The sequence below is a fragment of the Megascapheus bottae genome, chromosome 38 (assembly GCF_031878675.1).
Source record: "Megascapheus bottae isolate mThoBot1 chromosome 38, mThoBot2.hap1, whole genome shotgun sequence".
Taxonomy (NCBI): domain Eukaryota; kingdom Metazoa; phylum Chordata; class Mammalia; order Rodentia; family Geomyidae; genus Megascapheus; species Megascapheus bottae.
In genome coordinates, this window is record NC_143546.1 from 4,765,645 (window position 1) to 4,789,063 (window position 23,419).

The following is a 23,419-nucleotide window of genomic DNA, read 5'->3' on the forward strand; positions in this document are numbered from 1 at the left end:
CTGTGAACCACGATCCTCAGATCTCAGCCTCCGGAGGAGCTAGGATTACAGGCGTGAGCTACCAGCACCTGGCATGAATTCCCTTTTATTTTATTTTATTTTTTTGCCAGTCCTGGGCTTGAGCTCAGGGCCTGAGCACTGTTCTTGGGCTTTTCAGCACCACTTCTGGTTTTTTGCTATGTATGGAGTACCAAGGAATCGAACCCGGGTCTTCGTGCATGCTAAGCAGGCACTCTACCACTAGGCTAAACTCCCAGCCCATGAATTCCCTTTTAAAGACAAACAAGAAGAGAAGTCGACTGACCTCTGGCTCCTCTCTGGAATGTCCAGCACAAACCCAAACATCATCTCGGCGATCTTGTTGGAGCTGCAGGTGGGGGTCCGGTCCACCTCCACGGCAATAGACAGCATCCGCTGGAGCTGGCACACAATCCTGGCCAGAAGATGGGATATGGTGAGTGCCAGGACCTTGGGGGGGGGGGCAGGGAAGGGGGTGCCCAGCCTGGTCTCAGCTAATGAGTGCAATCGCAGACCAGGGACAAGCCATGGTTCTCACTTTCCATAGTGCTGAGATCTGAGAATCACAGGTTAAAACTAGCCGGGGTAGGCAAAACTATTAGACAAGAAATCTTATCTCCAAGGAGCCACCAAAAAGCTGGAAGTGGCTGGGTGGCTCAAGCGATAGAGTGTTAGCACAAACCAATTGGTTCTGGGGATTTGAACCGAGGTCCTCATGCGTATGAGGGCAAATACTCTACCACTGGACCATATCCCTGAGCCACACTAAGTCAATGTTTCTTGAGGCTTCTCTGGAGGACTGGCACCATTCTCTAAGGGCTCGTGGGGGAAGGACTGGTCTCTTACAGCTGGTTAGTGTTCTTGGTCAGGTTTGGCTGGGGAGAAGGGTGGTTTTTGCTGGCCTTGGAGCTTCCGCTTCCGGACGAGTTCTGACTCCCCTCGGATGGCGGGGTGAGTCCATCTTCAGTGACAGCCCGGACAAGCCACTTGATGACATCTCTGCCAGGGGAAGAAGATAAGAAAGGTGACAGCTTTGAATTTTTGTTGGATTTTAATAAAGATGCTCAGGAAAGACTGGACTCAGACCCCAAGGTCACCCCAAACCGGGACATTTACACTATTTGTGCAAGTCTTTTGTCTTTTTTTCATTGTTTGTGGGTTGTGGGCTTGAACTCTAGGCCTGGGTGCTGTCCCTGAGCTCCTCAGCTCAGGGAACCCCAGCTATGTAAGCATGTCTAATAAACATTTCCCCTGGAAAAAAAAATTATCTATTAAAAAAAAAAAATGGAACCTGAGCTAGATGAGATGGTTTACAACTGTAATCCTAGCTAATGAGGAAGCTGAGATCTGAGGATCGAGGTTCAAAGCCAGTCTGGTCACTAAAGTCCATGAGATTCTTATAATAATAATAACAATAATAATAATAATAGGCAACCTGGCCATGAATACCAACTCTTCACAGCCAATTTTATTTTGAGTTACATTTACTGACAATCGCTTTTGGGGTTAAAGGGCTCTAGCTGCAGTTTCTTGAGCAGGGACATTTCCTTAGGCAGGTGACAGTATATGTCTCTGTTGCCATGTGTTGCTATTGTCATGTGTCACCTAATTAATTAATTAGTTCATGAATTAATTTTTTGGTACCAGTATTGGGGCTTGAACTCAGGGCCTGGGCATTCTTCCTTAGCTTTTTTACTCAAAGTTGGCAACTTTACCACTTGAGCCATACGTCTATTTCTGGCTTTTTTTTTGCTGGTGAATTGAAGATGACAAGTTTCAGAGGCTTTTCTGCCCCGGCTGGCCTCTCATCTCCCTGAGTAGTTAGGATTATGGGCATTAGCCCTTATGCAGAAAATAGGCACTGAGATCACGTTTCACACTGAGCAAAACACAGAAAAATCTCAACACATCAACTATAGCATGATACTTTCTAAAACAACTAAAATCCAAACAGATAGTTTAAAGGAACAGCACATAGCTGTATTTTAAAACTATAAAGAAAAAATAGGGAAGGGGCCAGGAGTTTGGCCTAGTGGTAGAGTGTTTGCCTAGCATGCACAATGGCCTGGGTTCGATTCCTCGGCACCCCATACATAAAAGCCAGAAGTGGCACTGTGGCTCAAGTGCTAGAGCTCTAGCCTTGAGAAAGTTCAAGGACAGTGCTCAGGCCCTGAGTTTAAGCCCCAGGAGTAGAAGAAAAAAAAAAAAATAGGGGAAGTAGAGCTATGGCTCAAGTTGTTTGGTGCCAGCATGAGGTAGTGGCACCAAAAAAGAAAAAAGAAAAGAAGAGAAAAAGATAAAAAAAATCAAGCTAAAGTTCAGAGAGGTGTAAGGGGGATAAGGCCGATGTGTGGGGTGGATGGAGGCATTTAGAAGGTTCTAGACTTTGGTGTGGGAGCAGGTTTATAAAGGCTGGCTACAGAATTAAAAGTGAACAATTAACCAAGTCAGTGAGGTCAGTATGTTGTGTTTAAACCAAGCCTGTGACTTGGAAAACAACACATTTTAGCTGACTTAGCAGAGCTGAGAAAAAATACATCGGCAGTCAGATGGTAATGTAAGCTGTAGGAGAATGTTCTAGTTCTGAATATAAAGAGAAAAGAAACAAAAAAGAGTGACAGCAGTAGGTTCTCTGAGGTGAAGGTCAAATGAGTAAATTAAAGTAAGGCTCATGGCTGGGAGTTTGGCCTAGTGGTTAAAGTGCTTGCCTAGCATGCATGAAGACCCAGGTTCGATTCCTCAGTACCACATACATAGAAAAAATGCCAGAAGTGGTGCTGAGGCTCAAGTGGTAGAGCTCTAGCCTTGAGAAAACCCAAGGACAGTGCTCAGGCCCTGAGCTCAAGCCCAGGACTGGCAAAATAAATAAATAAATAAAGTAAGTAAGGCTCATGTATACAATCCGAACTGTTCAGGAGGCTATCTGAGGATTGCGGTTTGAAGTTAGCTTGAGCAGGTAAGTCTATGAGACTCTCATCTCCATAACCCACTAAAAAGCCCAAAATAAGAGTTGTGGCTCAAGGGGTAGAACATTAGCCTTGAGCCAAAAAAAAAAAAAAAGAGCTCAGGGACAGCACCCAGGCTCTGAGTTTAAGCCCCAGAACTGGCAGCAAAAAGAAAGGAAAACAAAACAAATAAAGGTATACGCCAGGTGTGGTGAGGTAAGCCTTTAACCTCAGGCTACTTGAAGGCTGAGGAAGAAAATTTTATTGTGGTCAGGAGGTTGACATGAGCAATACAGCAAGACCATATCTGACAATCCAAATCAAACCAAAACAGCAAGAAATCCTCAAAACCCCACATCAAACAAAGTGAGCAAGGGAACAGACCAAGAAAGAAAAAGACACAGGAGGGGCCAGGAGTTTGGCCTAGTGGTAGAGTGCTTGCCTAGCATGCATGAAGACCCGGGTTCGATTCCTCAGTACCACATACATAGAAAGAAAAAAGCCGGAAGTGGTGCTGAGGCTCAAGCGGTAGAGCTCTAGTCTTGAGAAAGTCCAAGGACAGTGCTCAAGTTGGAGCCCAAGCCCAGGACTGGCCAAAAAAAAAAAAGAATGGGAGGTCATGGGCTGGGAATGTGGCCTAGTGGTAGAGTGCTTGTCTAGCATGCATGAAGCCCTGGGTTCCATTCCTCAGTACCACATACCCAGAGAAAGCTGGAAGTGGTGCTGTGGCTCAAGTGGTCAAGTGGTTGAGTACTAGCTTAGTAAAACAAGCTCAGGGACAGTGCCCTGGCCCTGAGTTCAAGCCTCAGGACTGGCCAAAAAAAAAAAAAAAGAAAGAAAAAAGAAAAGAATGCAAGGTTGTGATTTCAGCTGAACACATGATACATGTGAAGGCTTCCACCTAGATTTCACAGAGTTGTCTGTACAATACTGACTTTGAGCAATGAGATTCTAACCTTCCAGTAGCAAAACCACTTGAAGGGTTTTGCTGGTGCAGAGGCTTTATGATTTCCTTTTTGGTCAGTGGTGGGGGTTGGACTTGGCCTGGGTGCTGTCCCTGAGCTCTTCGGCTCAAGGCTAGCACTCTTAACCACTTAAGCCATAGCACCACTTCTGATTTTCCGGTGATTACTTGGAGCTAAGAGTCTCACCGCCTTTCGTGCCTGGACTGGCTTTGAACCACCATCCTCAGATCTCAGCCTCCTGAGTGGCTGAGCTGGGTTTTATCTTGACTGTCAAGTTGGCTGGGGAGGAGAGGGGAGAGGACACCAGAGGAAGCAGCTCTTCCTCTGGTGCCGGCTCGCTCCTGCCCCCTGCTGGCTGGTACCTGACATTGTGCGGCTGCTTATCACAGGAGAGTACGGTGTTGGCAATCGACTGCTGCAGGTGATGGCGCTGCCTCCTCAGGGTTTGCTGGAAATCATCTTCCAGAGTTTGCACCACGTAACGCAGGAACAGGACTCTCCCGGGCAGAGTCTGACCCTGGGAGAGAAGGAACGACAGGTCAGCTTTCCTCCTTGGTCCCTGGATGGGACTAAGCGCTGAGCTGTCCACCCCAGAGGCTTCTGGGAGGGAACAGGCTTAAAGAATCACACTCCAGAGGGGCTCAAAAACCATATTTTTGGGGTGTGTGTGTGTGTTGGCATTGGGGTACGAACTCAGGGCCTGGGCACTGTGCCTCACTTTTTTTTTTTCTTTTTAACTTAAAAATGGCGCTCTCTTGCTTGATCCAACCTCTACTTCCAGCTTTGTGCTGGTTCACTGGGGGCAAGTCACATGGATTCTTCTACCTGGGCTGGCTTTGAACTACGATCTTCAGATTTCAGCCATCTGAGTAGCTAGGATGACAGGCCCGAGTCACCAGCAACTGGCTGTTTTAATGTTGTTAAGCCAGCAGCAAGGCTTTGAACTCAGGGCCTCATGCTCCCTTAGCTTGCTTGCTTACAGCTAGCATTCTATGACTTGAGCCACACCTCCAGCCTGGAGTTTTGTCTGGGTTGACTTAGTGTTTGTTATTTATTTTTTTATTGTTGGTCCTAGGGCTTGAACTCAGGGCCTAGCCACTGTCCCTTGCCTCTCTGCTCAAGGCTCGCGCCCTATCACTTGAATCATAAGCGCCCCTTCTGGCTTTTTCTGTGTATGTGGTGCTGAGGAATGGAACCCAGGGCTTCTTGCATGCTAGGCAAGCACTCTACCACTAAGCCACATTCCCAGCCTACATTGGTCTTGACCATTCCTTTTCCAAATCTGCCTCCTCAGTAACCCACATTACAGGCACAAGCCACCTAGCCTAATTCTTTTTTTTTTTTTTTTTTTGGTCTGTGGTAGGGCTTGAACTCTGGACCTGGGCACTGTCCCTGGGTACTTCAGCTCAAGGCTAGTGTTCTACCCTCCTTGCCCAGGTTCACATCGGATCTGCCATCTGCCCATTTTAGGTTTCTTGTTGTTGTTATGATGATAGGCTCATACCACTGTGTATAGCTTTCCCTCTGGTGCGACAATGTTTTCTCTGATGTGGACTTTTCTGCTCAGGCTGGCTTAGAACCACAGTCCTTCTAATTTCAGATGTTCCTATGGCTTAGGACGACAGGCACATGTCACTCCACCTGGCTATTGTTTGAAAAGAAATCCTGTGTGACCTTTTCTGCCTGAGCTGGATGAGAACTGTGATCTTCCCCTTGCAACCTCCCAGGTGCTGGGGTTACAGGTGTGTTTCACAGATAACATGACCTGAATTTTAACTATTTTGTCATCTCATTTAAACAGAATCTCAGACTTGATCCTTCAGTGACTGGTGTATTTCACTTAGCTTGGTGTCCTAAAGGTGGTAGCTTATGACAGAATTATTATTATTATTTTTTTTGTCAGTCCTGGAGCTTGAACTCAGGGCCTGGGCACTCTCAGCGCTCTACCACGTGAGCCACAGCACCACTTCCAGCTTTTTCTATGTACCTGGTACTAAGGAAGCAAACCCCAGGGCTTCATGCATGCAAGGCAAGCACTCTACCACTAACGCTCTCCTCCCAGCCCTCTTGTTGTCAATTTTCTTTCTTTCTTTTTTTTTTTTTGCCAGTCCTGGGCTTGAGCTCAGGGCCTGAGCACTGTCCTTGGACTTTCTCAAGGCTAGAGCTCTGCCACTTGAGCCTCAGCACCACTTCCGGCTTTTTTCTATGTATGTGGTACCGAGGAATTGAACCCAGGTCTCCATGCATGCTAGGCAAGCACTTTAACCACTAGGCCAAACTCCCGGCCCTCTTGTTGTCAATTTTCTTTGTAACTAAATCTTGCTGAGCAAAAGGTATACCTTCATGATTATTATGTTACCTCTTCCTCCATCACATAGGTGAGCAATTTCCAATCCCACTCCACGGCCTTGGCATTGGCTGGATGTAGCCTGAAATGCAAGTGATCACTGTTAGAATTCTGGGGAGTTCAGTGGAAGAAGGCACAGAGACCTGAAGATGCATCCTGGCTCACCCCGCAGGTATCAGACTGTGTCAATCAGAGAGTAGTTGTCAGCCAACAAGCTTTACCTGTCAGAAACCCAGGATGAAACGTGATTGGTGGAGCTGCTCCAAAAGACAGCTCATGTTTCAGGTCCAACCAATCCGGAATCCACTTCAGAGCTGTTGTGTTATTATCATCGAAGTGGATATGCCCATCTGGGGTGGCATAAAAGCTTGTGGCTGAGGACTGATCATGGGGACCCCAAGATAGAATAAAGCAGAGCTACAAAATAAGTTCTGGTAACCATTCTTCAACATGGAGCAAGTATGGCTTTTTACTGGTTTATTGTGAAGTAAGAATCTCATGAACTTTCCTGCCCTGGCTGGCTTTGAACAGCTAGGATTACAGATGTGAGCCACTGGTTCAAAGTTATATTTGAATCCTAGTTTCTTTTTTTTTTTTGCCAGTCCTGGGCTTGAGCTCAGGGCCTGAGCACTGTCCTTGGACTTTCTCAAGGCTAGAGTTCTACCACTTGAGCCTCAGCACCACTTCCGGCTTTTTTCTATGTATGTGGTACCGAGGAATCGAACCCGGGTCTTCATGCATGCTAGGCAAGCACTTTAACCACTAGGCCAAACTCCCAGCCCCATTGAATCCTAGTTTCTAGTATGCTAAGTCACTGAATTCTCTCCCTCCCTCCCCTTGCCCCCCTCACTGTCTCTGGTATGGGGCTTGAACTCAAAAGCTGTGCACTGTCCCTGAGCTTTTTTACTCAAAGGTGGTGCTCTACCACTTGGGCCACAGCTCTACTTCTTTTTTTTTTGCCCTCCTGGGCAAGTAAGGTTACCTTCAAGAAACCAACAAAAATCCAAAGCCCTCCCTCAGAAAGCTTAGACAAGAGAAAGCTGTTCAGGAACCCTAAACACCCCGAAAACCCCTGGTAAGGGCTCATACTGCTGGATCTTCATTAGCAGCATGTAGGCTTCTTTGAGCACATCCACAGTTTCAGAGCCACTGAGCAGTATTTTTTGGATGATGTGAGCCACAATATCTCTTGGTGGATAGTGCTGAGGTGACACAAAGTCCATCAGAAACTGCACAGTCCCCAGCGGGAAATTTTCTTCAATCGTATTGGCTACCATTCTTAGTCTTCGATTAGGGATGGGTTCTAATTTTTGACCCTTACTCTGTTGAGATAAAAGAGAAAAAAAATAAACGAAATCGAGATGGTTTCCCATAGTATATAAAACGTAAGAGGTTCTGGAATAGGTTGAATGAAGACTGAAATAAAAAGTCTACCTGTCCATCCGTCCATCCATTTATCTATTTTTGATATGGGTATAAGGTTTGAACTCAGGGCCTGGGTACCTGTCCCTGAGCTTCTTTTGCTCAAGGCTAGCACTCTACCACTTGAACCACAGTGCTACTTCTGGCTTTTTCTGTGTATATGGTACTGAGGAATCGAACCCAGGGCTTCTTGCATGCGAAATGATCACAGCTAAGCCACACTCCCAGCCTTTTTAGCTTTTCCTTCTATCCACTGAAAGCACCAACCTAGAAAACCACGTGGACACACAGTCACAGTCACGTAGACCCAAAGAGAAAGGCACGTGGCCAGCAGTGAGAATGACATGGCTAAGTCTCCCATCAGAGGGAGAGGAGCGCTGGTCTTTGTCGGGGGCAATTCTTATCATCTGGAGGGGTAGGGGTGGGATCTCAACCCAGACACGTGAGCAGAGGACTTTATCATGGTGTCTGCGATTTATGGTGGCTGCACAAATAGTACTCCCACCTTAAGACTGTGGCTGATCAAATGAAATGTCACCTTAAGAGAGTCCTGCTGTTACCATGTATGGTTGTAACTAACCACATGGAATGTCACCCCAAGGTGATGGGGGGAAGCTGTCTGTACCCTAAAGTCCTTTGGCTGGCCTCGCTACAAAGAGAGAAACAAGAGCAAAACTCTACTTAAGAATTGGCCCATTCTCTCATGCATGGACTCCAGGACGCTTATGTGAGGCTTATGGAAAGGATCCTTCCTTGCCAGGGGGAAAAAAAATAGTGCCAGCTCACCTCCCGGGTGTCTTTATCGGGTATCAGTGTCTGGAAGAAGAGATGATGGACGGGAGGGCGCAGGAAATACTTGAGCCGATGCAGGCAGGGCCTATTGAAGGCCCCGCCTTGTGGGACTTGGGCTTGCACCTGCACAGTGGCAGGCTCTGTGGGTGGCAGTCCTTTTGTCCCCGGGGTTGGTGTGACTGGAAGCCAGGGGATTTTCACTAAGGGTGCTGCTTCGAGCTGTGGAGACGGAGGCAGGGGGGAGCAGCTGGGAGAGGAGGGGGTTGAGATGTCCATAGGTGTATCTCGACTCAGGATATCATTCTGGTCGCAAGCCGGCTCAGGGTCCAGAGGCGGTGACATGTTGACTGGGGACTGCGACACGTTGTCTGGTGGCTGTGGGACGTCTCCTGATGCTGGTGGTGTGTCCCCTGGCGTCTGGGGCACGGGTGGCGTGTGTGGGTATGGTGGGTTTGGAGGTGGCACTGGCAGATGTGGGGGTAGACCCAGAGAGTCTTGCGGAATGCTTGGTGCGTGGCGAGGGTGCCATGAAAAATCTTGAGGTGGGTGAGAAAGAACGTGAGGAGCACAGGGCACCTTCTGCGGGGAGCAGGGCACCTTCTGCGGGGACCGTGGCACGTTCTGTGGAGGGCATGGCACGTTCTGCGGGGAGCATGGCATACTTTGCCAGGTGCCTGGTACATTCTGTGAGGTGCCTGGCACATTCTGGGACGAGCGTGGCACATTCTGTGGGGCGCAGGGCACACTCTGCAGAGCGGGTGGCACAATCTGCAGGGCACAGGGCACAAGCTGCCGAGTGCAGGGCACATTCTGAGGCATGCATGGCACATTCTGTGGAGCATATGGCATGTTCTGCAGGGCGCAGGGCACATTCTGAGGAGGGCATGGCACATTCCGAAGTGTGCGTGACATGTTCTGAGGCGCACATAGCACATTCCGAGAGTATGGCACGTTCTGAGGAGTACGTGGCACATTCTGAGGTGTGCATAGCACATTCTGAGAGTATGGTACATTCTGAGGAGCACATGGCACATTTTGTGGGGTGCATGGCACATTCTGTGGGATGCCTGGCACATTCTGAGGAGCACGTGGCACATTCTGAGGTGTGCCTGGCACATTCTGAGGAGTGCATGGCACATTCTGTGGGGCACCTGGCACATTCTGAGGAGTGCATGGCACATTCTGTGGGGCACCTGGCACATTCTGAGGTGTGCATGGCACATTCTGAGTGCATGGCACATTCTGAGAGCATGGCACATTCTGAGGAGCCCGTGGCACATTCTGAGGTGTGCATGGCACATTCTGAGAGCATGGCACATTCTGAGTGCATGGCACATTCTGAGAGCATGGCACATTCTGAGGAGCCCGTGGCACATTCTGAGGCGTGCATGGCACATTCTGAGAGCATGGCACATTCTGAGGAGCCCGTGGCACATTCTGAGGAGTGCATGGCACATTCTGAGGAGCGCATGGCACATTCTGAGGAGCCCGTGGCACATTCTGAGGAGCGCATGGCACATTCTGTGGGGTGCCTGGCACATTCTGAGGCGTGCATGGCACATTCTGAGGAGCCCGTGGCACATTCTGAGGCATGCATGGCACATTCTGAGGAGCACGTGGCACATTCTGAGCGCATGGCACATTCTGTAGAGTGCATGGTACATTCTGTGGGGCGCCTGGCACATTCTGAGGAGCGCGTGGCACATTCTGAGAGCATGGCACATTCTGTGGGGTGCATGGCACATTCTGAGGGGCGCCTGGCACATTCTGAGGAGCACGTGGCACATTCTGTAGAGCACATGGCACATTCTGTGGGGTGCATGGCACATTCTGAGGGGCGCCTGGCACATTCTGAGGAGCACGTGGCACATTCTGTAGAGCACATGGCACATTCTGTGGGGTGCATGGCACATTCTGAGGGGCACATGGCACATTCTGTGGGGCGCCTGGCACATTCTGCAGAGCGCATGGCACATTCTGAGAGCATGGCACATTCTGAGGAGCGCCTGGCACATTCTGTTGAGCGCACGTCAGGTTCTGTGGGGTGCCCGGCACATTCTGCGGGGCGCAGGGCACTCGTTGAAGCGGCTGAGACGAAGTTTGAGGTTGGCACGGCACAGTCTCAGAGGGGCAGGACAAGGCTTTAGGAGGACAGGAGGAGGGTCGGGGTGGATAGGCACAGGTCCGCGAGGGAAGCGGGGAGCCTCGCAGGGGGCACGGCAAGGCTTGCAGTGGATAAGGCACATCTTGCGGGGGGCATGGCAAGGGTGCCCTCTCATGACTATTATTGCTTATAGGGGAGAATGAAGACAGCTGGAGGCTGGCCAAGAAGCTGAGATCACCTCGGAACGTGGCAGTGCCACCGTGGGGCTGCAATGGGAAAGCAGAGTCCTGGGCGAGCGTGCCTTCATAGGTGCCATGCAACGCGTCCACGCGTACACAACTGCCCTGGGTCGGAGCCTGCGAACTTCTGTCCACCTGACTTTCCGTCCCCTCTTTGCTCAGGAGACTGGCCGGCTCCTTTTGGACAGGAACAGGGTCCGAAGTCAAATCGAGGGTGGCGATGGGTCTAGGTTCTTCCTCACTCGTGGTCAGATCGATCACGTAGTGTCCGTTCCGGTCTTTGACCCTTGATCTGGGTTCTCTGGTTAAGTCAATGAAGTCCTGGGGAAGCACGGGAGAAGAGTTAGAAGAAGAGCTCAGGCTGCGCGAGCTTGCATGCCTGTAATCCTAGCTACTCAGGAAGGATTGAGAGGATCGAAGCCAGCCCAGCCCAAGCAGGACATTTTGGGTTTTTTTTCCCAATCCATCATGGGCCTTGAACTTGGGGCCTAAGCGCGGTCCCTAAGTGATTCAGCTCAAGGCCAGTGCTCTATCACTTTGAGCTCCAGGTTTCCTGGTGATTCGTTGGAGATGAGGCTCATGGACTTTTGTGCCCTGGCTGGCTTTGAGCTACGATCCTTAGATCTCAGCCTCGTGAATAGCTGGGAGCATAGGCGTGAGCCCCCTGGCACGCAGCTATGAGACTCTTATTTACAATGAACCACTTACAAGCCAGAAGTCGAGCGGTGGCTCAAGTAGCGACCAGTCTTGAGTGGGAAAAGCTAAAGGGGCAGTGATCAGGCCCTGAGTTCAAGCCCCAGGATAGAAGGAAGAGAAGGAGGAGGAGGGGGAAGGGGAGGAGAAGGAGGAAGAAGAGGAGAAGGAGGGGAGGGAGAGGAGGGGGAGGGGGAGGAGGAGGAGGAGGAGGAGAGGAAAAGAAGAAGATGAAGAAGAAGAAGAAGAAGAAAAAGAAGAGGAGGAGAAGGAGGGGAAAGAGGAGAAGGAGGAGTATGAGGAGGAGGAGGAGGAGGAGGAAGAGGAGGAGGAGGAGGGGAAAAGAAGAAGATGAAGAAGAAGAAAAAGAAAAAGAAGAGGAGAAGGAGGAGGAGGAGGAGGAGGAGGAGGAGGAGGAGGAGGAGGAGGAGGAGGAGGAGGGGAAAAGAAGATGAAGAAAAAGAGGAGAATGAGGAAGAGGAGGGGGAAAGGGAGGAGGAGGAGGAGGAGGAAAGGGTATTTCAGCTTTAAGAATGACAGTCTAGCCTTAGAAAACAAGTATCTTTTTTTCTTTTTTTTTTTTTCTTTTTTTTTTGCCAGTCCTGGGCTTGAGCTCAGGGCCTGAGCACTGTCCTTGGACTTTCTCAAGGCTAGAGCTCTACCACTTGAGCCTCAGCACCACTTCCGGCTTTTTTCTATGTATGTGGTACCGAGGAATCGAACCTGGGTCTTCGTGCATGCTAGGCAAGCACTTTAACCACTAGGCCAAACTCCCGGCCCTCCCTTAGCCTTTTTGCTTAAGGCTGGCACGCTACCACTTGAGCCACGCCTCTGCTTCCTACTTTTTGGTGGTACAGATGAGACTCATGGATTTTCCTGCCTAAGATAAATCTGAGCTACCATCCTCAGATCTCAGCCTTCTGAACAGCCAGGCTGACAGGCGTGAGCCACCAACTCCAAGACACACCTGCTGTGTGGAAAAGCAAAAACTCAGGACCACCTACAAACAGGGATCCAGCCACCAAACAGGAAGAAAGGAAGCAAACAGGAGAGTTCTACCACTTGAGCCTCAGCACCACTTCCAGCTTTTTTGCTGGGTATGTGGTACCGAGGAATCGAACCCGGGTCTTTCGTGTTTCAACTGCATCGTATATAAATATCACGGTTCATTCAACAACACAACAGGAGTCCATCCAGACTGACAATCGCTGCCTTTTCACACATTGCTGGTCCCTTTATACTTAAGATTTTGGGTCAATCATTGTTTTAAATCTGCAAATGGTAGAGTGCTACCTTTGAGTAAAAGGGTCAGGGACAGTGCTCAGGCCCTGAGTTCAAGCCCCAGGACCCACACAAAGAAACACACATATATGATTTATGATGTTTATAGAAATTTCATTCACCCCCCCTTCTCAGCTTCTGTTTTTGTGGTGATTATTGTAGATTCACCCATGCATTACTCTTGGGTACATTGTGAATACAAAATCAGCACTAATATATATATATATATATATATTTTGGGGGGGGGTTGTGAGGCTCAAGCCTCTGGGTTGTGCGCTGTCCCTGAGCTCTTAAGCTCAAGGCTTGTGCTCTACCATTGAGCCACAGTGCCACGTTCAGTTTTCTGGTGGTTTAATTGGAGATAAGTCTCACAGACTTTCGTGCCAGCTTTGAACCTTGATCCTCAGATCTCAGCCTCCTGAGTAGCTAGGATGACAGGCGTGAGCCACTGGCACCTTAAAACCGTATTTGTTTTAAGCAAGTTGTCTTTCAGAGACATGATGAAACAACAAAGGTTGTCATTTTGTTTTTACCACATCTTTGCAAAATTTTCCGGTTGGCATAAGTGTCTGTCGTGTGGGCGTTCTAGTGAAAAAATGCTTTCAATGTACTCATTTTAAAATACCTTGATTTTGCTCTTGTTTTTGAAGGATCATTTGGCAGATTCAAGTTCTTGGCTGAAAAGTTTCTTTCACTCTCTCTCTCTCTTTCTGTGGTACTGGGACTTGAACTCAGCCTCTTGCTTGGTAGGCGGGCGTTCTGCTATTTGAACCATACCCCTAACATGCTTGGCTGAAAAGCTCCTTTCTTCCATACTGGAATACGTCAATTCAATGACTTTTGGCCTCTAATTTGATGGAAAAGTTGGCTGATAATTGCATAGATGTTTCCTAGTAAAATTTTTCTGTGGGGAAAAAGACTGGCTTTCTTAGTGTTGCTTTTGCATTGAGTCTTTTATGCTTCCCTGGTCTGTAGTTAGGTCTGTAGTTATTTTTCAAACTGAATGCATAAAAATTCCATTCATTATCCTTGAAACTTTTTTTTTGCTAGTCCTGGGGCTTGAACTCAGGGTCTGGGCACTGTCTCTGAGCTTCTTTTGCTCAAGGCTCGCACTCTACCAGTTGACCTACATACAGCACCATTTCCAGCTTTTTCTGTGTATGTGGTACTGAGGAATTGAACCCAGGGCTTCATGCATGCTAGGCAGGCAGTCTACCATTAAGCCACATTCCCAACCCCTTGAAACATTTTTTTTCTACATATGGATGGAATGGGGAAAAAGGGAGAGTGATTAAAAGGTGACATTCATCAAAATGCACTGCATTCACAATCTGACTTAGAGAATACGCCACCTCCCTGCCTATTTTATTTTATTTGTGCTGCTACTAGGGTTTGAACTCAGAGCTGAGGTGCTGTCCCTGAGGGTTTTTGTGTGTGTGTGTGTGTGTGTGTGTGTTTTGCTCAAGGCTATGGCTCAGAGTGGGAAAGAGCTAGCCTGGAGTGAAAAGCTCAGGGACAGCACCCAGACCCAGGACACACACACACACACACACACACACACACACACACACACACACACACACACACACACACACACACACACACACACACACACACACACACACACACACACACACACACACACACACACACACACACACACACACACACACACACACCCCCTGAGACTTAGAAGACTCAATACTTATCTGTGGGGTTCGGGGAGTCTCAGGTTGAGCTGTTCCTGCACAAAGCTGTGGGTGGTATGGAGGTGAGGTTTGCTGTTTACCCTTCTTCCATCTTTGCTTATGGCTTTGTGTTTAGTTGTTCTCGTAGGAAAATAGGAAAAGTGAATGTTACCCAGGAGCTTGAGCTCAGGGCCTGAGCACTGTCCTTGGACTTTCTCAAGGCTAGAGCTCTACCCCTTGAGCCTCAGCACCACTTCTGGCTTTTTTTTTTCTATGTATGTGGTACCGAGGAATCGAACCCGGGTCTTCATGCATGCTAGGCAAGCACTTTAACCACTAGGCCAGACTCCCGGCCCCCAACCCAGTTTCTTTACTGTATCCCTGTGTTTGTTGCTTATGTCTTTGATTGGGTCTACCCTGTTATCAGTGTCTGCCACAGGGGACAGAAGCAAGGCAAAACACTCCAGACAGATCAAGAGACTTGAATGAATTTTGGGGGGAAAGTGGACGGAATTTCCATTTGATCCAATTCAAAACAGCAGGGATACATGGGGCTTTAGGCCTTTCTTCCACAAGCTATAAGGAAGAGCTAAATAGAATACTTACATCTTCCTTACTCTGTTCAAAGCTCCTCACCTTGAAATATATGACCCATTTCTCCCCTGGATAAAATCCAGTTTCTGAGGGCAGTTTGTGATGAGGAGACAAGAGATAATACATAGAGAATATAGATTTATAGTGTTCCCACATAGGGCTTTAAGATCCAGAAAGCTCAACTTTAACTGGACAGCCAATAAGGCTATTCTATTAATCTGACTTTATCCTATTTGTCTATTAATTGGTTTGCTTGTTTATGAGCACGGACTCATCAAATGTGGATACGGTTTTGTTTTGTTTTTTTAACTCAGCATGTTTCCAAGAGGCAACTGTGTTGTGATATATATTAGAACTGCATTTCTTTTCTTTTGCCAGTCCTGAGGCTTCAACTCAGGGCCTGGACACTGTCCCTAAGCCTCTTTATGCTCAAGGCTAGCAACTCTACCATTTGAGCTACAGTACAACTTCGGCTTTTTCTGAGTAGTTTATTGGAGATAAGAGTCTCATGGGCTTTCCTGCCTGGGCTGGAAAGCTCTCAGCCTCCTGAGTAGATAGGATTATATTTCTGGCTCTTTGATGCTTCATTGGAGAGTTTTAGACTGTCCTGCCCGGGCTAGCTTTGAAGCAGGATAATCAGATCTCAGCCTCCTGAGTAGGTAGGATTACAGGCGTGAGCCACCACGCCTGGCTACACTGCTTTTTACATGAAGGCACTATTAAGAGATGTGTTCATTTTCAGTGGCTGGGAACATTTCACTTGGTTATTACGATGACTATGTGTAAGTCCTTGTGTGAACATAATGTTTTCAAGTCTCTTGGGCAGATGCCTAGAAAAGTCCTACTTGGTCATATGGTAAGTTTATGTTTCTCTTCCTGAGAAATTGCCAATGTTTTCAGGAGTGGGCGTACCCCTTACATTCCACCAGTAATTCGATCCAGTTTCTCTACACCCTTTCTTCTAGCTTTATGATGGTGTCATTGTTTGTATTCTATTAAGGTTCTTATAATCTGCATACAAATCTTAAAGTCAGATGTTAGTTAGGCCTTTTCTCCTTATTTGTTCTTTTATCTTCTAAACAAAGAATGGCACAGCGCAAACTCTTCCCTTTCCACGAAACTTAATTTATCATATTTTGGGGGGTTTTATGGATTGTGTCTGTGGAGTCACAGCGAAGACCTCTGTGCTTAACCATTGGCCAGGAAATGTTTTACTTACATTTTCTAAAAGTTTTATGTTTTTGCCAGGCACTGAGTTCTGAGGATTGCAATTTGAAGCCAGCCCAGGCAGACAAATCCATGAGACTCTTATCTCCAGTTGACCAATACAAAGCCAGAAATACAGCTGTGGCTCATGTGACGGAGCGCCAGACTTGAGTGAAAAAGCTCAGAGACAGTGCCTAAGCCCTGAGTTCCAGCCTCAGTTACCAACACATACACACACACATTTAAATCTCTGATCTATTTTGAATTTATTTTGATGTAAAGTGAAGGTTGTTTTGTTTTGGCCATGGGGCTTGAACACTGGGCCCAGGCACTGTCCCTGAGCTCTTCAGCTCAAGGCTAGCACTCTACCACTTGAACTTCAGCACCACTTCAGGTTTTCTGGTGGTTAATTAGAGATAAGTCTCTAGGACTTTCGTGTTTGAATCCACCATCCTCAGATCTCAGCCTGCTAAGTAGCTAGGAAGACAGGTGTGACCCACCAGCATCCTGCTTAAAATGTGATGTCAAGAGTCTTTCCTTTTTGCCTTCGAATGTCCCATTATTCCAACTTTACCCGTTGAAATCACACCTTTTCTCCACTGAATGAATGGAAAGGCATGTTTGCACCTTGGTGAAAATCAATTGGTTTACTGTGTGTGTGTCTATTCTGAGGTATATTTTCATCTCATTGCGTGTCAGTTCTGGGCTGAGGAGGTTGGTCTGAAGTAGAGTGCAAGGTCTGGGGGGTGGGGCACAGGACTGCAAACCCAGACTGAAAGGAAAAAAGAAAAAAGATTTATTCTAGGTTCCTCCAAGGACGACACTGTCTCGATTATTGCATTATTGGATGTATTCTTTTTCAAATTGGTTTTAGCACCGCCTATCACCTTAGCTATGCAGGAGGTTGAGATCTGAGGATCACAGTTCAAAACCAACCTGGACAGGAAAAGTCCTGGAGCTGCTTATCTCCAATTAATCAGCAAAAAGCCAGAAGGTTCAAGTGATAGAGGCAAAAAGGCTCAAGGCTCAAGTGCATGCTATGCAAGTACTCTACCAATAGTCTTAATTCCTAGTCCCTGGAGGTTGATTTTGTTTTTATTTTCCCCTTTCCAATCTGTATCTCTTTTAAAAGAGATTTCTAGTTCATCTTGAACAGGAACATAAGATCAGCTGTCATTCTGAGGAAATGCCTTCCTATCTCTGTGCTCTCCTTCTGGTGTTTTGGTGGTTAATGGAAGATTATAGAGTCTCATGGACTTTTCTTGTCTGAGCTGGCTTTGAACCATGTTCCTCAGGTGTGTCCATAAGTAGCTAGGAGTCCAGGGATGAGCCACTCTTGTTAATTTTTAAATGATTGGACATCAGCTTTTGTCAAGTCAACTGACATAATTATGTAGCTTTTCTTCTTACGATTGTAAATCGGATGGATGACATTAATTCATCTTCAAATATTGAACCAGCTCGAAATTCTTGGAATCAATCTCACTTGGTTGGAAGACTTTTCTGTCAGTGTTCATGAGAGAGAGATTGTTCTATAGCTTTGTTGTGCTTTTTTTAATTTGTTATTGTCTTTGGCGGTGTTGTGAGGGTATTTATTGATCTCATTTTATGAGGTGGAAATGTTTGACTTTTTAAATTTTTTTTTAAAGTCTTTTGGAAGAAGAAGTTGTACAGAATTGGTGTCATTTCTTCTAGTGGGAGATTTTTTTTTTCATGGTTCATGGAGGTGCCTTGAGATGTTTGCACCATTCTTGTCTGCCCCACAGGCATGTCTTGTGAAAACCAGGTTGAATCAGCCCTTAGTTTTTCTCTTTGCTTCCCATTTTTTTTTCCCTAGACTGGATCTTGCTACCCAGCTTAAGTTGGCTTTGAATATGTTATACTACCCTGGCTGGCTTTTATTTATTTTTATTATTATTTTTTTTTGCCAGTCCTGGGCTTGAGCTCAGGGCCTGAGCACTGTCCTTGGACTTTCTCAAGGCTAGAGCTCTACCACTTGAGCCTCAGCACCACTTCCAGCTTTTTTCTATGTATGTGGTACCGAGGAATCAAACCTGGGTCTTCATGCATGCTAGGCAAGCACTTTAACCACTAGGGCAAACTCCCGGTCCTGGCTGGCTTTTAAAATGTCCTTTTATAATGTCTATAGAGTATAGTGATTATAGGTATGTGCTACTAGGCCCAGAATGTTTTAGCGAGGGAAAAGAAAATATACAGGAGAAACTCTTTAGGTCTAGACAGAGTTTTGGGATAATACCCAAAGCACTATGTGAATGAATAAAATTTGATTAAAAACCTTTTGCTCTGTGGAGGGTTATATGAAGACAAAGAAAAGACATGCCATAGGCTGAAAGGAAATCTTTATAAATCACATATTCAACAATGGATATAGATGTCCTATAACTTCACAGATAGGACAAAACAAGAACCCTACTAAAAAGCAATCCAACTAGAAAATAAAGTATGTAGATAGACATTTCACAGAGATGCATACAAATTAGCCAATGCAAGTGGACAACCACAATGGGATTACCACCACACACCTATTATACATATTGGAATGGCATATGTATATATATATATATATATATATATTATATATCTTATCCTAGAGCCTGAACTCAGAGCATGGACTGAGCTGCCTCTGAGCTTCTTTTTTTCCCTTTTTTTTTTTGCCAGTCCCGGGCTTGAGCTCAGGGCCTGAGCACTGTCCTTGGACTTTCTCAAGGCTAGAGCTCTACCACTTGAGCCTCAGCACCACTTCCAGCTTTTTTCTATGTATGTGGTACCAAGGAATCGAACCCGGGTCTTCATGCATGCTAGGCAAGCACTTTAACCACTAGGCCAAACTCCCGGCCCAACAAAGGACAATCTTAAAGAGCTTCCTAATTCCCTAAGCTAGTACATTCTAAAGGAGGAGACTGGTTGTATAGACTGTCTTCAGCGGGAGACAATAGGTTAACTGATGGTTGTTACCTGAGGCTGAGGAAAGTGGGATTGTGGTAGTGGTAGAAGCAAAGACTGCTGTAGTTAAAAGGGCAACATGAACAGTTTTTTGAATGTTGCAGCTTTAGAACCCTGTGTGTGTGTGTGTGTGTGTGTGTGTGTATACTCCTGCATGCACATGCCAGTATTGTGACTTGAACTCAGGGCCTGAGCACTTGTTCCTGAGCTTCTTTTGTTCAAGGCTAGCACTCTACCACTTGAGCCACAGCACCTCTTGGGGCTTTTTCTGTGTATGTGCTACTGAGAAACGGAACCCAGGGCTTCATGCATGCTAGGCAAGCACTCTACCACTAAGCCACCTTCCCAGTCCACTGCCTGGCCCCTCTCCTCCCCCCAAGACTGGTGCTCTACCACTTAAGCCACGCCTCCAATTTCTAGCTAGTTCCTGGTTAAGTGGAGGTAAGAGTTTCACAAACTTCATGCCTCCTAAATAGCCTTATAAAGAATCTCCATTGTAGGGGCTGGGAGTTTGGCCTAGTGGTTAAAGTGCTTGCCTAGCATGCACGAAGACCCGGGTTCGATTCCTCGGTACCACATACATAGAAAAAAGCCAGACATGGTGCTGAAGCTCAAGTGGTAGAGCTCTAACCTTGAGAAAGTCCAGTGCTCAGGCCCTGAGCTCAATCCCAGGACTGGCAAAAAAACAAAACAAAACAAACAAAAAAAAACAAAAACAACAACAACAAAAAGAATCTCAATTGTAGTAATAGATACACAAGCAAACGCAGGTGATAACAGTGCATAAAACCTATGTCTGTGCATATCTGTGTATATCTCTATCTACATACACGCTGGGGAAATAGGAGTGACAGTCCAGTATTTGGATATCAATATGCATGTGACATCACACTGTAATTTTTTTTTGGGGGGGGGGGTCAGTCCTGGGGCTTGAACTCAGGGCCTGAACCCTGTCCTTGGGCTTTCTCAAAGCTACAGCTCTACCACTTGAGCTACAGCACCATTTCAGGCTGTTTCTATGTGTGTGTTCCTGAGGAACCCAACCCAGGTCTTCATGCATGCTAGGTAAGCACTCTACCACTAGGCCAAACTCCCAGCTCCAATATAATTCTGAATTAACTACCACTGGAGGAAACCACGCAAAAATTTGGAGGAATTTCTGTTTTATTTATTCCGTCTACTTGATTGCCTTGTTTAGCAGGCTGTGGCTATTCTAGCTCCAGCCTTCTTTCTCCCTTGACTCTCACAGGCCATCCTTATCAATGAACATATTTGATTTTAAAATTAGAAAGCAGTAACTCTCACACCTGGGGTCTGGTGCAGATAGAAGCTCATCTTGAAATAATTAGGTCACTGACTGAGTAGTTACATTTCTTTTGCTCAGATTTTATTGCTGGGCTTTAGTTTTATTGTGTCATTTTCTGAAAATGTGGCATGGATGTTTTTTTTTTTCTTTTTTACATACATTAAGATTGTATATGTTTATCTACTAACTTTCCCAGGTACTTGAACTTTTGTCCTTCCTTCCTCAATTCTGGGGTTTGAACTCATGGACTAGGTGTGCTCTGAGCTTTTGTGTTCAAGGCTAGTGCTCTACCACTTGAGCCACAGCTCCATACTTCTGGCTTTTTTGTTGGTGAAGTGTCTTACAGACTTTTCTGCCCAGGCTGGCTTCCAGTGGTAAGCCTCAGATCTCAGCCTCCTGAGTAGCTATTGGCTACAACTGGAGGTGCGAACCACTGGTGGTCAACTTACATTAGTTTGGCATGATATCAATTCCAGTGATCCATCACCTGGCACTGTACCTGGGAACCAAAAGGAAATGGTTCACAGAAGAGGCCTACATACATTCTGGAAAGCTGAATTGGAGGAACAGATACCAGAACCCTTCTGAAAGGAGTATTTGCACAGGAAGTGTGTGTGTGTGTGTGTGTGTGTGTTTGGGGGGGGTCCTTAAAATTGTTAACGTCTAGACACATAACACCAATTTGATTGTTCTTGGTGAGTGTGTGTGTGTGCTGGCTCTGGGTTTTGAACTCTCTTCCTTGACTTCTTCCATTCAAGGGTGGAGCTTTACTACTTGAGCCACACCTCCACTCCTAGCTTTTGCTTTTTTTTTTTTTTTTTTTTGCTGGTTAATTGGAGCTTCAAGGACTTTTCTGCCTGGGTGGGTAGCTTTCAATCACCACTTGGTCCTCAGAACTCATCTTCTTGACTAGCTAGGATTACAGACGTGAGCCAGGGGCCTGGTTTGGCTAAATGATTCTTCTATTTCTGAGCTATGGCCTTGAGAAGATGGAGAGGTGGGAGGGGGGAGGAGAAGAGTCTGTAGGGAGTTTTTTTTTTTTTTTTGATGGACGGCTGCTCGCCTCCTACCTTTTTGAGAGGACATTCAATTACTACTTGTTGAATGCGATCACCTTGGCTGATAGAGCAGGTTGGGTTCTGTATTCACGTAATGGATCCCTAAAACATCGCCAGACTATATAAAGGCAGGGAGGGGTGTGTGTGTGTGTGTGCACTAAACATCCGTGGAGAATTCTGGAAAGGCAAAGGATATCACAGCTAGATCTGATTCGCCCAATTCAGGAACAAGGACAAAGATGCAGGGGTGGGGGGGGGCCTAGAGGAGAAAGAAAGCGTGCAGGAGGGGAGGGGGGGCTGGGGGGCCCCCCACTTCTTCCTCAGGGCCTGCTTACAGGGTATACGCGTCTGCAGAGCGGCATCCATCGCCCTCCTCTCCAACTCCACCAGCGGTTTCTCCCCCCCTCCCTCCGTCCCCTCCCCGGGCCCCCCCTTGGCTGGGCAGAGGCCCAGGCTGGCCCCGCGCTCCCCGCTCCCCGGGTTTCACGCAGCCCCGGGAAGGTGGGGGATGTGGGGAGGAGGAGGAGGGGGGACCCCACTGAGGTCCTCCGGGTGGCAGCTGCGGCCTGGCTGGGCTCCCCCTCCCCCCCGATCTCCTCCCCCCCTCCCCCCCATTCCTGCCCCTCGGTCCTTCCCGCCAAGGCTCCGGGGCGGGCTGGGGCCCGGGTCACCCCCGCAGCCTGCGCCAACGTCGTCCATGTGCTCGGCGGGGCCGCCCCCCCTCCCCAGGCCCAGGCCGCCCTCCTCGAGGCCCCCCCGAGGCCGGCGAGGCCAGGCGGGAAGCGGCGGCCACCGTGAGGCGCCGGGCGGCCGAGGCCGGGGGGCCCGGGGGGGGGGGGCGGCCCGGCGACGCGGCGGTGCCCCGAGCGCCCGCCCGCTCACTCACCACCGTCCGGCGGGGCAGCGCGCCGGGAGTCCGGGACAGGGCCCGGCGGAGCCTCCGTGCCCGGCCCGAGCGGGCGCTCCCGGAGCTCTCGGAACCGCTGTCGTCCGAAATCACGATGAAGTCTTCCATGGCTACCGGCTCCTCCGGCCGAGCCCGCGCGCGGGCGGCGGCGGCCAGGCGGCAGCGGCAGCGGCGACAGTAGCGGCGGCGACCAGGCGGCGACCGCGACTTCAGGTTCCGCTGCTGCTGAAGAGCAGCGGCGGCGGCGGCGGCGGCGGCGGAGGCGGAGACCCGGGCCATCAACCCGCAGGCCACGCCCCCTCCCGCCCTCCGCCCCGCCCCGGACACCCCGGCCACGCCCCCTCCATAGCTACCAGCCCGCAGGCCACGCCCCTTCGGCCTCCGGTCACGCCCCAGGCAACCAGGCCACGCCCCAGACAACCAGGCCACGCCCCTCCGTGCGGCCACGCCCACCGGCCGCGGGCAGCTGGGGAGTCAAGGCGAAGGCCGTCGTCCTGCACCGGGAAGGTGGTGTTGGGAGACAGAGGGAGGGAGGGGAGAGAGAGGCCACCCAAGCTGCTGTGGCTCCTGCAGCTGCTTCCAACTGGGAAAGTAGGATTGGCCTCCCCTGCCTGGCCTAGTGGCCTGGACTGACAGTGGGTCAGTCAGTCAGTCCAGGGTCCCTCGAGGGTGGGGGTGACCTGGCCTGTGGCTCACCAGCACCTGCCTACACCCCCCTCCCCGCCCCTTTTCTTTTTGTAAGCATGTGCCAGAGTATCTGTGGGATTAACTTCTTGAAATCTGAATTATTTGGGTTGGTGTTGTTTTCCTGGTTGCCCTGGTAAAATGAATACCAACGTATTCATCCAAAAATTAAAAAAAAAAAAGAAAAATGCATGCACCCAGAAGAG

At 48.3% G+C, this 23,419-nt stretch overlaps 1 protein-coding gene across 1 annotated transcript in view; it reads right to left on the reverse strand.

Annotated features, from left to right (window-relative positions):
- The window catches only part of Simc1 (SUMO interacting motifs containing 1), a 28,009-nt gene extending 5,186 nt beyond the window's left edge, over positions 1-22,823 (reverse strand). The window contains exons 1-7 of the mRNA XM_090325413.1: positions 22,509-22,823; positions 8,484-11,153; positions 7,365-7,597; positions 6,288-6,357; positions 4,291-4,445; positions 865-1,017; positions 305-433 (exon numbers count right to left, since the gene is read on the reverse strand). Of these exons, the coding sequence (XP_090181539.1) occupies positions 305-433; positions 865-1,017; positions 4,291-4,445; positions 6,288-6,357; positions 7,365-7,597; positions 8,484-11,153; positions 22,509-22,808 (3,710 nt within the window). The 5' untranslated portion in view covers positions 22,809-22,823. The remainder of the gene's footprint in view (positions 1-304; positions 434-864; positions 1,018-4,290; positions 4,446-6,287; positions 6,358-7,364; positions 7,598-8,483; positions 11,154-22,508) is intronic.
- Between the last annotated feature and the right edge of the window lie 596 nt (positions 22,824-23,419).